This window comes from Elephas maximus, chromosome 20, assembly GCF_024166365.1.
Source record: "Elephas maximus indicus isolate mEleMax1 chromosome 20, mEleMax1 primary haplotype, whole genome shotgun sequence".
NCBI lineage: Eukaryota > Metazoa > Chordata > Mammalia > Proboscidea > Elephantidae > Elephas > Elephas maximus.
This window is the reverse complement of record NC_064838.1, coordinates 55,604,248-55,617,911: the sequence shown is the minus strand read 5'-3', so window position 1 is coordinate 55,617,911 and position 13,664 is coordinate 55,604,248. Positions and strand designations below refer to the sequence as shown.

Below are 13,664 nucleotides of genomic sequence, written 5' to 3'. Positions count from 1 at the left end.
GGGGTGGGACCATGCAAATAAGTTGTATGGAACCCTAACGAGGGGATTGGTCAGTTTTGCCATCCAGCTAGACTTAAAAGAGAGCCAATCCCAGAGCAGAGGAGGACCTCACTACCACCAAGAAGGAAGAGCTAGGAGTGGAGCACGTCCTTTGGACCCAGGATCCCTGCTCTGAGAACCTCCTAGATCCAGGAGACAGAGAGAAAGAGAGAGCTGTAACACCAGAGACGGCAAGAGACAATGAGAAGCACTGGCCGAGAAACGGCAGCAGCAAAGGCAGCAGAATCAGGAGACCAGCAGGAGACGGTGGAGCAGGCTTCCCGACCCACTGAGCAAGAAAGCTGAGCACCTTTGGGGAGGAGGCTTGCTGGTGGAGTGAGATGCCTCTGGGCACTTATTGGTGGAGCTAAAAAGCTTTGTAACACTTACCTGAGCAGCACAGAGACCGGGTTGGCTTGGCCCATGGGGCCAAAGGCCAGGGAGAGGCCTGCCTGTGGGCATAGCTGATAAGAGGCTGTCCTGATCCAAAAACTGTATCCTGAGTTGTTTCTGATTCTGGGTTGTAACCCTAAGCCCTTGAAGCAAGAAAACTAATCCCATGAGGTGTTTGGTTATACCTAAGTAGTATCAACATCCTTTGTTTTTTTAGGTTTTGTTGTTGCAATTGTTGCTGCTGTAAAATTACATGTAACACAACATTTGCCATTTTGCCCTTTTTCTGATACAGTGTTTAGTGATCTCAGTTACATTGGTCAAGTTATATAACCATTGTTCTTAATGGATTTCAGTTTTCCCATCACCATAGACAGAAACTCACTACTTCCCAGAGAATGATTCCCTCTCCCTTCCCTCTCCTGTTCCTGCTAACCACTGATAACCCTTGGTCTCTCTATATTTATATTTTCTTGTAATTTCATATAAGTGAGATTGTACAGTATTTGTTCTTTTGTGATTGACTTACTTTAGTCAGCATGATGTCTTTGAGGTCCATCTATGTCGTAGCATGTATCAGGACTTCATTTCTCTTTTTGGCTGAGTACGTAGTATTCCATTGTATGTATGTACCACATTTTGTGTATACATTCATCTGTTGGTGGGTACAACTCCACTTTTCTATCTTTTTTTAACTTAATATGTTTTGGGATCAAAATCATATATGTATCTGTATGGTTTAAAAATCACAAATTAAAAAAACCAATATGGATCAATAAGTTGAACACTATTCCCTTTTGGGGCAAAATGTAATGCGAGTCTAGTTATAAATAAAATAAAAGATTGAACATTATATATTCATTATTTCATATGTAGGCTATTGACTCAAGTATTGTGGTATTTAAAAGCTGTTATTACTTAGCTTTTTTAAAAACCCGTTGCCCAGTGAACCATGCTAGGGAAGATAGCAGGTAGATGATAGAGTATTTAATACTATATATCTCTCCTTACAGGCATGTTCGTATACTCATGAACAGATTGTGGAAATGATGGAATTTTTGATAGAATATGGCCCAGCACAGTTATATTGGGAACCAGCTGAAGTCTTCCTCAAACTTTCTTGCGTGCAACTCTTGTTGCAGCTTATTTCTATTGCCTGCAATTGGAAGACCTATTATGCAAGGTGGGACCGGAGAGAGATTGCAGATGAAGCTAGATCCTGCTTTTTGCTAAAGTTGATGTTGGTTTGCACATGGTGTATGCTGAACAGTTATTGCTTTAACTGACATTTTGGGCTTGAATCTGAGAAACTAGATTAAACATGATAATACCTTTCTAATTTACCAGGGCGCCTGTTCATATTTATGGTCTTGGTAGTTGTAAATACTGCACGGTAGGCCAGGATCAACATCAGTACTCTCAGAGAGGTTTCCATAATTTACAGGGCCAAGGCTGCGCAGCTGGGGTTGGTGTCTTGTCTTAAGACTGGAGTCCAGTATTCTTTGATACCTAGGTTTGAAATGTCTCCCTAGTATTTGATAACCAGATATAATTTATCTTACTTTCATAAAAAACTGTGTATTTGCTTTTGGAATTCAATACGCTGTTATGATTATTACAGTTCAGTTAAAAGGCAGTCAGGGTAGAGCCGGACGAGGCTCAGAAAAGGGCAGCTGATGTAATCAAGAGGTTGGATGGCCTCTATTTGAGGATCAGATAAACAGAATGAAGACTATGTTTTGGGAAAGATGGGATCTGAAGAGAAGATAGTAACAGTTTATAAACAGCTGTTCTTGACCTTCTCTTCTTACCCACTCACTGCCATAAAGACAAGAGGGGCTTTTTTGAGGGTGAATATAGCTTGTTTGCTAAGTCCCAGGATATTAAATCTTGGGGGGTATTTTGGGGGCAGGTTTTCAATTTTTCTTTTTGGTCCCAGGACCCTTTATTGTATGAAAACTTGTTGACAACCACAAAAAGCTTTTGTTTTTGTGTTATAGTTATTGGTATTTACCATATTAGAAATTAAAACAGAGAAAAATTTTAAAATATTTACCAATTCATTTAAAAATAATATGAACCCATCGCATGTTAGCATTTTTTGTGTTAGCAAATTTCCAAAACGAAAATCAGATGATTTTAGCAAATTTTTAAAATGCCTGGCTTAAAATCTCCTATCTGCTTTTGCATTCAGTCTGTTGTGTCTTCATTCATCACGTAGCCTCTGGAAAACTCCGCTATACACTTGTGAGAGGATGACAGTGAGAAAGGAAAATAACCTCTTAGTGTTACTGTGAAAATTCTTATTACCTCACAGGAGCTTCTGACCACACTTTGAGAACTGCTGTTTTAGAGTATTGAAAAGAAGTAGGTTATTATATTTACTTGGAGAACTTTGCTTAAAAGGTGATGAAAGCTCAAAAGATAACTAGGAAAGGTATAAATACATTTTTGACTGATAAATTTATATTTAGATTACTAAGAAAATATAAATATATTTGGAATATGTCCTTTTGTTTAAAAGTTTATTTTTTAAAAATTAATAAATGTGTGTTTCTGCTTTAGAGTATACAGAAACTTGAGAAAATTACTTAGACACTGCTCATTTCCTCCCAGTCTTTTTTCTAATTCATGTGACTGTTCTTAATTGAGATAATACTATTTAATCAACTTCATCTTTTTAATGAAGTATTTCAAAATACAAAAAGGTATACAGAATAAGGTAACAACTACTCTGTACCCAAGGTTAACCAGGGTTGGCATTTTGCTGTATTTGCTTCTTCCTCAGCGTCTTCCCGTCCCTGCCTCCCAGAGCACTAACCACTCTCCTCAGTTTGGAGGGCATTCTCTCCATCCATGCCCTGCGGTTGTATGTGTCCAGAAACAGTTATATAGAGCTGTTTCGTATGTTTTTATATAAATATTATCCTGTATGCAGCTTTTGCAGCTTTGTTTTTTTCACCCTGTTTTTGAGATTTATACTTGTGTGCTATTCATTTAAACTGCTGTGTTTCTAGACTGTGGTTTATCTGTTCCCCTGTTGATGGACATTTAGTGTTTTTTTTTTTTTTTTTGCTATTGAAGAAATGGTATCACAGACCTCCTTTTGGAATCTCTCTCAAGGATATGACCTAGAAGCCGGCTTATAGAGTGTCTGCATTTCTCCTTTATTGGATATTTGCCAAATTGCTTGTAAAATAATCATACTGTTTTCTTTTCCCACCAGCACTGTGTGGGAGTTTTCATTTCTCTCCCTACTTGTCAATACTTGGTATTGTCAGATTTTTAGTTTTACGTCTTATATTTTTATTTCATTAATGTATTTTGATTGAACCTTTTCCCTTGTCCTTTAAACAGTTGTCAGTGGCTGCAGAGTAGCTCATCATATGAGTGTATCATAATTTAACACAGTTATTCCTGTTGGCTGTGTAGGTTTTCTAATCCTTTTGCTGTTTTAAATGATGTGGTAATAGACATCTCAATACATAAGTACTTGTTTGTACTACGGACTATTTCCTTAGGGGACCTATTCCTAGAGGTGAATTCCTGGGCCTGGGGTTATGAATGTTTTAAGAATCTTGATTCCTATTTCCAGATTATTTTCTAAAACGGGCATTCTGATTTCTGTTCCCCAAAAACACTTGAGAGCATTCGTCTCTACAAAACCTCATCAGCACTGGGGATTATCTTTTTTTTTTTGAATCTTAGCAGTTTGGTAGGTAGAAAATTCATTGCTCAGTTTTTTTGCTCTGTTTTTTAAAACTAATGTCATTGTGACTTCCAAATCCTCTCTTGCTGCCATGGCTGGGGACAGAGCTGCACAGGCAGTGGTTCTGATCCATTGTATTTTGTTTTTTGTGTTTTTTTTAAAGACTATTGTTGTTTCTTGTGACTGTTCCCTAGTTTCACTTTGACTAATTCTTCTTCCTGTCCAGGAATGACACTGTGCGCTTTGCTTTAGATGTCCTGGCTATCCTCACGGTAGTCCCCAAAATCCAGCTCCAGCTGGCAGAATCAGTGGACGTGCTGGATGAGGCTGGCTCTACTGTCTCCACTGTAGGTAGGTTGTACCTTGCAGTTTTTGTTGTTGCTTGGTTTGGGTTTGTTTTCCTTTGCTGTCTAGTTTTGGCTACTTACCTGATATAATTTTGCCATGTTAGAACAGAAGTAGCAGAGGAGGGTACCTTGTCTCTGCCTTGTAAATGGTGTCATACAGTTTTATATAAGGGAGTCGTGCAAGTAAGCGCCAGTTTTCTGAGTGGTATAGATATTTCTGCTATGATGGTACACGTGCATTCTTGAAAACCTCACACTCTGCAGGGTCTTGCACTAAAAATAAGGTTTATTGGAAAAATGGGTTGGGGCAGACAGTCAGAATCTTAACACGAGTTTGTAACCTGAGCACTAAACAACAACAGGAGTAGGCAAGCAGCTCAGAATGGGTAGAGGCTCCGTACACAGAAACAGAAGGAAAACTGGCAGTGTTTTATTTAGAGCAGGAATGGTGTGGGCTGCTGCTGAGGGAGCATGGGACGAGGTGTGACTGGCTATGCGTCCTGAGTGCACCACTCTGGGGAGGAGCCCTAAGGTGCAGACGCCTGGCTTTAATTTTAATATGTAGTGGAAAGGGTTCCTGTTGCCACTGCAGCAGTCAAGCTGAGGGTCTCTTCCTAAGTAAGGTTTTTATTCCCATTACTTGTGTTCTCCTTACCTAGGAAAAATTGCTCAGGAACCGTGGTGACTTCCACATAATACTGACATCATTCTCCCGTTTAACAACTGCATATGAGGTGATGTGTTGTAAAGATACAGTGTAGTGGAACTGATTGTATTTTATACAGACAGTTCCTTGCACTTTTTTAAAAAAATGAGATAGTTTTCTTGTAAATAGAACAAAACGAATAGAACTCCAAATTTCGACTCTGGGACATGTGGTGAAGTTGGCCATTCATTTTATGAGGAATAACATAAAAATTATTGTTTTTTCCCAATAGGTATCAGCATTATTTTGGGAGTGGCTGAGGGTGAATTCTTTATCCACGATGCTGAAATTCAGAAGTCAGCACTTCAGATTATCATCAATTGTGTGTGTGGCCCAGATAACCGAATCTCCAGCATTGGCAAGTTTATCTCTGGAACACCTCGACGAAAGCTGCCTCAGACTCCCAAAAGCAGTGAGCACACCCTGGCTAAGATGTGGAACGTGGTCCAGTCCAACAATGGCATCAAGGTGCTTCTGTCTTTACTGTCCATCAAGATGCCCATCACAGATGCAGACCAGATCCGGGCCCTGGCCTGCAAGGCCCTAGTGGGCCTGTCTCGCAGTAGCACTGTCCGGCAGATCATCAGCAAACTGCCCCTTTTCAGCAGCTGCCAGATCCAGCAGCTGATGAAGGAGCCTGTGCTGCAGGACAAGCGCAGTGACCATGTCAAGTTTTGCAAGTATGCAGCTGAGCTCATTGAACGGGTATCGGGAAAGCCACTTCTCATTGGCACCGATGTGTCCCTGGCACGACTGCAGAAAGCAGATGTTGTCGCTCAGTCAAGGATCTCCTTCCCTGAGAAAGAGCTGCTTCTGTTGATACGAAACCATCTCATTTCTAAAGGGCTCGGAGAGACAGCAACCGTGCTGACGAAAGAGGCGGACTTGCCTATGACTGCTGCCTCCCATTCCTCTGCCTTCACTCCAGTCACTACTGCTGCTTCCCCTGTCTCTCTTCCCCGAACTCCTCGCATTGCCAATGGCATTGCAACCCGACTGAGTGGCCACGCTGCTGTGGTCCCTTCTGCTGTCCCTGCCCCCGCTGCCCACCCTCAGCCACGGCCCCCTCAGAGTTCATTAGCTCTGCCTGGCCCATCTTATGCAGGCAGTTCCCCTTTGATTGGCAGGATCAGTTTTATCAGAGAGAGGCCGTCGCCCTGTAATGGCAGGAAAATCAGAGTGTTGCGGCAGAAGTCGGACCATGGCGCCTATAGCCAAAGCCCAGCCATAAAAAAGCAGTTGGACAGACATCTTCCTTCCCCCCCCACACTGGACAGTATCATCACAGAGTATCTTAGAGAGCAGCATGCCCGCTGTAAGAACCCAGTTGCCACCTGCCCACCTTTCTCTCTCTTTACTCCTCACCAGTGTCCTGAGCCAAAACAGAGGCGGCAAGCGCCAATAAACTTTACCTCAAGGCTAACCCGCAGGGCATCATTTCCAAAGTATGGAGGGGTGGATGGCGGATGCTTTGATAGGCACCTTATCTTTAGCAGGTAAGGAGAGGCCTCCTTATGCCCTGTGAATTAGAATGACTTTTGTATTTAAATCTGTGTTTGGGCAGTTTCAGCATAGAGTGATTAGTTTGGAAAGCTGTTTATTGGCCTGCAGCAATTGGCCTGATTGTTAGTTTGTGTGATTACATGAACAATGTAAGTGTACCCCTTTTGTCCACCATGGGTTCCTTGTATGTGTGTTGACACTACTGATAGGATATTCTGTGTACTTGTACAACTCTGTCTTCTAGAGTCCATTCAGCAGCTGTTCCTAACAAGGCTCCTAGTTCCTCTTCTCATTCTCTACAGATCTTACAAAAAGATCATAGAACCACAAGTTTTAAACATGGAAATTGTTTTTGTTGTGTTTTTCTCTCATTTGAAATGAAAACGGACCACTGAAGATCACTGTGGTGTTTTGTAAGAACTCATTTAAAACAAATGCTCTATTTTTCTCTCATCCTTCTAGCAAAGTTAGCTTTTTCTGAGCCCCTGCGCATTCTTTGTCTGTAATTCTTTTCTTGCCTAGGTTCCGTCCTATTTCAGTATTCCGGGAAGCCAATGAAGATGAGAGTGGCTTCACCTGCTGTGCGTTCTCAGCACGGGAGAGGTTCCTGATGCTTGGCACCTGCACGGGACAGCTGAAGCTCTATAATGTGTTTAGTGGACAGGAGGAGGCCAGCTATAATTGTCACAACTCGGCCATCACACACCTTGAACCTTCCAGGGTAAGGGCCTTCTTAGGTCACCCTTCATTTTTCTAAGGCAAGTAGGTAAGCTGTAGGTCCATGAGCTGGCTGCCTTGTTTTTGTAGATAAAGTTTTATTGGAACACAGCCATGCTTATATGTTTATAAGTATGCTCATACTTCTGTGGGTGCTTCCACACTAAAACTGCAGAGATGAGTAACCACAACGGATACCATGTGGCCCGCAAAGCCTGAAATATATACTATCTGGCCCCTTAGGTTTGCCAGCACCTGGAGATACACAGACAGACACATACACATATGTCTATGTCTATATGTATACATACTTGTTTTGTTTTTGGTGTCTAAAGAAATAATTTATAAGGATCAGCACAAAGCTGGTTCCTATGAGGCGGAGGTTAGAGATGTCCCAAATGTCCAGCCTTTCCAAGCTGCTGCACCACTCCATCATCTCTCATATCAACTACTCCCTCTCCCGCCAGCACTCCCTCCAGTCTTTGGGTTCCCTCATTCACTGCAGCAGCTCATAAAACTCAGGAGCTGTATAAAGGAATGGGTCACGAGACTGTGGAGGCTGGAGGCTGGCAACTCCCAAATCCCTGGGTCAGACATAGGCTTCTCCCAGCACTGGTGGCTGCAGAGGCTGACGAACCCAAACCGGCAGTTCAGACTATGGACTGCTCACTCACCAGGCAGCAGAAACTGGCAGATCAGGTCAGATGATGGAGGCCAACGAATCCCAGAATCAGCAGGTCAAACAGCAGGCTTCTGGCTGAGGTACCAGGAACCGGAGGTGAGTTGATCAGATGCAGAGAAAGAGAGCCTTGCCAGGACACACACATATATCTTAGATACAGGCCATAACCCAGGGAAGGGTGTAGCTTTAGTAAGGGCGGGACTTGCATCATGCCCTCCTGCAAGACACGCTCTGTAGCTGTCCTGCCTTGTCAACATGTAGAGGTCAGGATCCACAACACATAAAATGTAGGACAGCTATACAATATTGGGAATCATGGCCTAGCCAAGTCGACATACAGCATCAACCATCACAGGTTCCATATACCTTATTTGCATAGTCCCACTCACTTGTTAGGCATGAGTCACAAAGACCGTGGCTTTAAGAGCCATATTAGGAAATTCATTGCACTGCAGTATCGTAAAAAAGAGATCTCAAAGTACTGTGAAGTTTTGGGGAGACAGGTGTTCATGTGATTTCACCGGGTCATAGTTTATGGGTACTGTTCTCCAGATGGAACTGACATCTTAGTTATTTTTAAATGTCAGGACTAGGTGACAAGGATAATTTTTTTGATTATTGGGCTTTGTTTTGAAAAACAGAGTACTCAGTTAGAAAGTTTAACAAATGTTTTTACTTGACTGATACGTCAGATATGGGAGACTGAAGAATATGGTTAAATATTAAGAAAGGAACCATCTTTGACATCTTTCCAAGTTTTTTTTCCCACTGCCCTGAAACGATGGTATTTGATGTTACTGCTAGTTCAGGAGGATTTATTACTCTTTTAAATTCAGCCGTTTTCTAGGATACTGTAGGGATAGTGTACTTAAAGCCTAGCTGCTTTTGACCGTTTCTGCATTCCTGGGAATTTTCCTGTCTTCTCTGTAACGGTATTTTTTATGTGTTTATCTTTAAATGCTGGTGGCAGATAGCAACATCTGCATGTATGTAAACACATGGTTACCTACCTTAGACCTTCTTCTTTTAGGATGGGTCCTTGCTGCTGACATCTGCTACTTGGAGCCAGCCTCTGTCTGCACTTTGGGGAATGAAATCAGTATTTGATATGAAGTATGTATCTGCTTTTCCAGTCTAGTCCTGCTTTGTTTTATTCACTTAAACTTGTAGTTCCCTTTATCCCATTCTTAGAGCCTTTGGAGAAATGAGGAATACTGTAAGTTATTAGTAACTTCTCCCTTATCTCAGGCTTATGTTTAATAAGATTTTATCTTTCTTAATTCCTAAATATTCTTACCAGGTGTAAGAATATTTAGTCCTATTGTGCAGCAGACCCTTCAGTAATCCAAAAGGAAACATCTGTGTATTGTCTCATCTTCACGTACCACACCTGCGCTCTTTCCTGGGGCGTATTTCAAAGTCACTTGTGCCCTATTAGCCATTTCTGTAACCAAGTAATTCCTGTTTGTTCTCTTGGGTCTGCTTGGACAAACTGAGGAAGGCAGTTTTCCTTTTAATCTTAAGGGTACCTTTTTCCTATCTGTGATCTGGTGATCTTCAGGTGAGCATTTTTGGGCAAGAGCATTTTCAGTCAGTTGAAGGAGTATGTTCTGAAAGCCTTTAGTATTTCTGTTGTTTGTCCATAGGCATTCCTTCACGGAAGATCACTATGTTGAGTTCAGTAAGCATTCTCAGGATCGGGTCATAGGCACAAAAGGGGACATTGCCCACGTAAGTACTTAAGAATCCACTGCGTTCAAGCTGATTATGTCATTTGTTCACACCGAGTCTTCTGGATTGTGAATGTTAGGGCATAAGTCAATGATATTACCTCCAGTTAGAGTCCAGAAGGGTGATAAGGTAGTTCTGAGCTATACAGGAAAGATGTAAAAGGGCTGAACATGAACTTAATCTGGCAATTTGAGAAAGATGTTATTAGAACAACAGGTATTTTCAGCACATACAAATTTTAGATGAAATAAAGCACCTGCCTTTATGGACCCTCACTGTGGGAGACAGACAATAAAGGAGCAAATATGTGGTATGTCTGGTGGTAAGTGCTGCAGAGAAAAAGAAAGCAGGGTAAGAGATAGGAGATGCTTGATGGTGGTGGGGACTTCTGTTTTCTCTAGGAGAATCAGCCTCAGCAGATTGGGTAACATTTAAGCAGAACCTGAAGGGAATGTGGGTGTCGTGCAGATACCTGGGGAAAGAGTGTTCCCTGGCAGAGGGATTAGCAAGGGAAGAGCCCTTGTTTGGGATGTGAGAGGGAGAGGAGAGGAGGGTAAGGGCTGAGTCAGTGAGGGGACCATCTCAGGTAGTATCTTGCTGGCTGTGGTAGGACCTTTGCTTTTCTTCAGAGTGAGATGAAGCCACTGGAGGGTGAGTAGAGGATACATGACTGGATGTAAAGTTCTTATAGTATGACTGTACTGGGAGAGAGGCAAGAGCAGGCCATCCAATTAGGAAGGTGCTGTGTCAGCCCAGTGCCGGTGGTGATAGGACTGCACCCGGTGGGCATGGTGGAGGCGATGAGAAGTGACGGGGCTGGGCTCTATGGTTTTGGAGCCATGAAGCTTGAGATTCTATTAGACATGCAGGCAGGGAATGGGCAGTTAAATATACAAATTGGGAGTTCAGGAGAGCATTCTAGGATGGGAGATAGGAAAATGGGAGCTTCCCACATGTTGATCCAGGTGAACCTGAGTGAGATCACCAAGGAGGCTAGAGAAGAGAAAAAGTATGGGGATGGAGCTCTGGCTTGTACCAATATTTAGAAGTTGCTAAGTGAGGAGGGACTTGGAAAGAAGGGGAAGGAGAATGGCCAGTAAGACAGGAAGAGACGCCAGGAGAAAGCGACTCCCTAGGAGCCAAGTGAAGACTGTTTGGAGGGAGCGTGACTAGGTCAGAAGCTGCTGACGAGACCTGAGAGGTGGGCTTTGATTTAGCCAACCCGGATGTCGGCGTTAACCACGCCAGGAGCTAGTTCTGTGGAGCTGATCAGAGTGGTTTCATGAGAGAACAGAGGAGAGAAGTAGAGACAGTCAGTATAGACAACTGTTTTGAAGTGTTTCGTTGAAAAATGAAGGAGAGAAGTGGGGTTGTAGCTGGAAGGGGGGAGATATGGGGTGGCGAAGGGAGAATCTCCCCATAACTTTTCACTTGAAAATGTTAAAATGTACCAAAAAGTTGAAAGAATAGTACATATATTCATCATTTAGATTTCATCAGTTAATATTTCCCATATTTTCTTTCTGTGTAAATGTATTTTGAGTCATTGGAACGTAAGTTGCAAACACTGTATTTTTATCCCTAAGTCCTATAGCATATATCTTCTTATAATAAACATTTTATTACATAATCACACTACTGTTACCAAATTTAAGAAAATTTATAGTAATTCCCTAACATCATCTAATAATCCAGTCCCTATTCATTTTTCCCAGTTGTTCCTGATGTGTTTGGTTTCAAATGTTTTTTTTTTTTTTTTGAACCAGGATCCAGCCAAGCTTCACATATTGCATTGGGTTGTTATGTCTCACTAATGTTTTAAAGCCAAGAACCATTTCTTCAGTTTTCATGACATTGACTTTTGAAGAGACCAGGCTAGTTGTCTTGTCCCATGATCTGAATTTGTTTCCTTGTGGTGTCTCCTTACTTGTTCCTTTATAAAAGGAAGATCCTTTTAAAGATTGGAAATATTACAGCATGTCTGTAAGCTGATGGGAAAGATCTGGTCTCTGCATGGGCTACACAGTGTAGATTTCAGAAACTTTGAGTCCTGGGGGGTAACATACAGACATTGGGAGATTTTAAAGAGCAAAGGGTATCTAATTGATCCCCCTGCTCCCTTAAAAGTACCCCTTAATGAGTATTCTGTGGGTAATCGTTGATTGAACTGTATGGAGAATTTCTCAGTTTTAATCTTAAAACATTTCCTGTTTCTGGAAAAGGGGAGGGGAAGAGAAGGTTTTCTTGTCCTTATCACTGACTCACTTCTCATTTTCTTACTTGTGGGAGAGGGAGTTTTCAAACCTTGAATGGGAACCAAAGCACTTAAATTTTGCTTAGATAGGTGTGGTCTTCCTGCTTTCCTGTTACTTTAGAATATTAGGGCTTTGTTAATTTTGGGGAGACTTGGAAAGCACGGGAGAGAGATTTTACTAGCTTCTCTTTGAATGTCACCAGATGCATTGGTCTGATTTTTCTCTTCCCACCCCTTCTTCTCTAAAGATTTATGATATTCAGACTGGCAACAAGCTGTTGACTCTGTTTAACCCAGATCTTGCCAACAACTACAAGAGGAACTGTGCCACCTTTAATCCTACAGATGATCTTGTCTTAAATGATGGCGTCCTCTGGGATGTCCGCTCTGCACAGGCCATCCACAAGTTTGACAAGTTCAACATGAACATCAGTGGTGTTTTCCATCCCAATGGTCTGGAAGTCATCATTAATACTGAGATTGTATCCTTTATACTCATGTCTGTCTTTCAGTTGGTTATCTGTTTTATTAAAAAAAAAAAAAAATTTTTTTTTTTAATTTGTTTTATCTTCCACCAATACTTGGTTAAAGTATCCACACAGGTGCCTTCTCTTTTGGAAGAGAAGAGTTTATGAATCTCCAGTGGACTCTTGTGGGCTACAATCCTAATGGTAGATTGTAATGATAACGGTGTGCACATTTTCTCTGTATTGGGAACAATGACCAAAACTTCTGCCCCTTCCCCGCCTTCCCAAGTAGTGAATTGAATTTTACTTATTTTCAGAAGGCTTTTACTTTGCTTTATAGAAATCAGTTGCTAGAAATCAGGGTAAAATGAAGGGCTACCATCCAGAGGAGGGGAGCTCAAGTAGCTTTTGTGTATCTGAGGGTCCAGTAGGATATTTTCTGGGACATTATTCAGTAATATGTGTTCTGTATGCTTTTGTTTTACCTTGATCTCATCAGCTTTTCTGTCTCTTGAATGAAGAGCCTGTACTGATCAGCATCAGTACCTAGTAGGAAAAATAAAGTGATATTTCAGCATTTCCCTCATGAGGTCAGTTAAGAAGTTTTGGGTAAAATGTTTCCTTGACCCCTGCCCCCTAGTGGGACCTCCGCACTTTCCATCTTCTACACACAGTTCCTGCTCTGGATCAGTGCCGCGTGGTGTTCAACCACACAGGGACAGTCATGTACGGGGGTAATCAGCCTTTTACTTTTCTTCGTTATTCTCCCTTCCTCTTTTCCCCTCTCACTTAATTTTGATATTTTTTTGGAAATATGTCACTTTTGAGTTGGAAAGAAAGATAAAATGATTGTACAAATGGTGACAGAAGAGAAGATGAAAATGTTTAAACCTTCAGCTGTAATAGTGGTTAGGAGCTGGATGACAGGTGGAGGTTCCTGTTTGCCACGATCACAGGGATATGTAGGGAGAGTGCTTTGGGGAACTAACTAGATGCAGAGTGAATTTATTGCATGGAAACTCACCAAGTCTTGATTGGCCATTAACAGTTTCTGCAGTTGTAAATAGGGGATGTTTCAGATTCTAATAGTATTTTGTCCCCCCATCCCTCTCCCCC

General features: G+C 41.9%; 1 protein-coding gene across 8 annotated transcripts in view; it reads left to right on the top strand.

Annotated features, from left to right (window-relative positions):
- The window catches only part of DCAF1 (DDB1 and CUL4 associated factor 1), a 95,101-nt gene that overhangs the window by 61,823 nt on the left and 19,614 nt on the right, over positions 1–13,664 (top strand). For 7 of the 8 annotated variants that reach the window (XM_049861732.1, XM_049861731.1, XM_049861735.1 and 4 more), the window contains 8 exons: positions 1,446–1,615; positions 4,368–4,492; positions 5,427–6,690; positions 7,220–7,418; positions 9,127–9,209; positions 9,743–9,827; positions 12,330–12,563; positions 13,189–13,282. In XM_049861732.1, coding sequence (XP_049717689.1) covers positions 1,446–1,615; positions 4,368–4,492; positions 5,427–6,690; positions 7,220–7,418; positions 9,127–9,209; positions 9,743–9,827; positions 12,330–12,563; positions 13,189–13,282 — 2,254 coding nt within the window. Of the gene's footprint in view, positions 1–1,445; positions 1,616–4,367; positions 4,493–5,426; positions 6,691–7,219; positions 7,419–9,126; positions 9,210–9,742; positions 9,828–12,329; positions 12,564–13,188; positions 13,283–13,664 lie in introns of those variants that run through there. The other variant, XM_049861737.1, reaches the window with a different exon arrangement.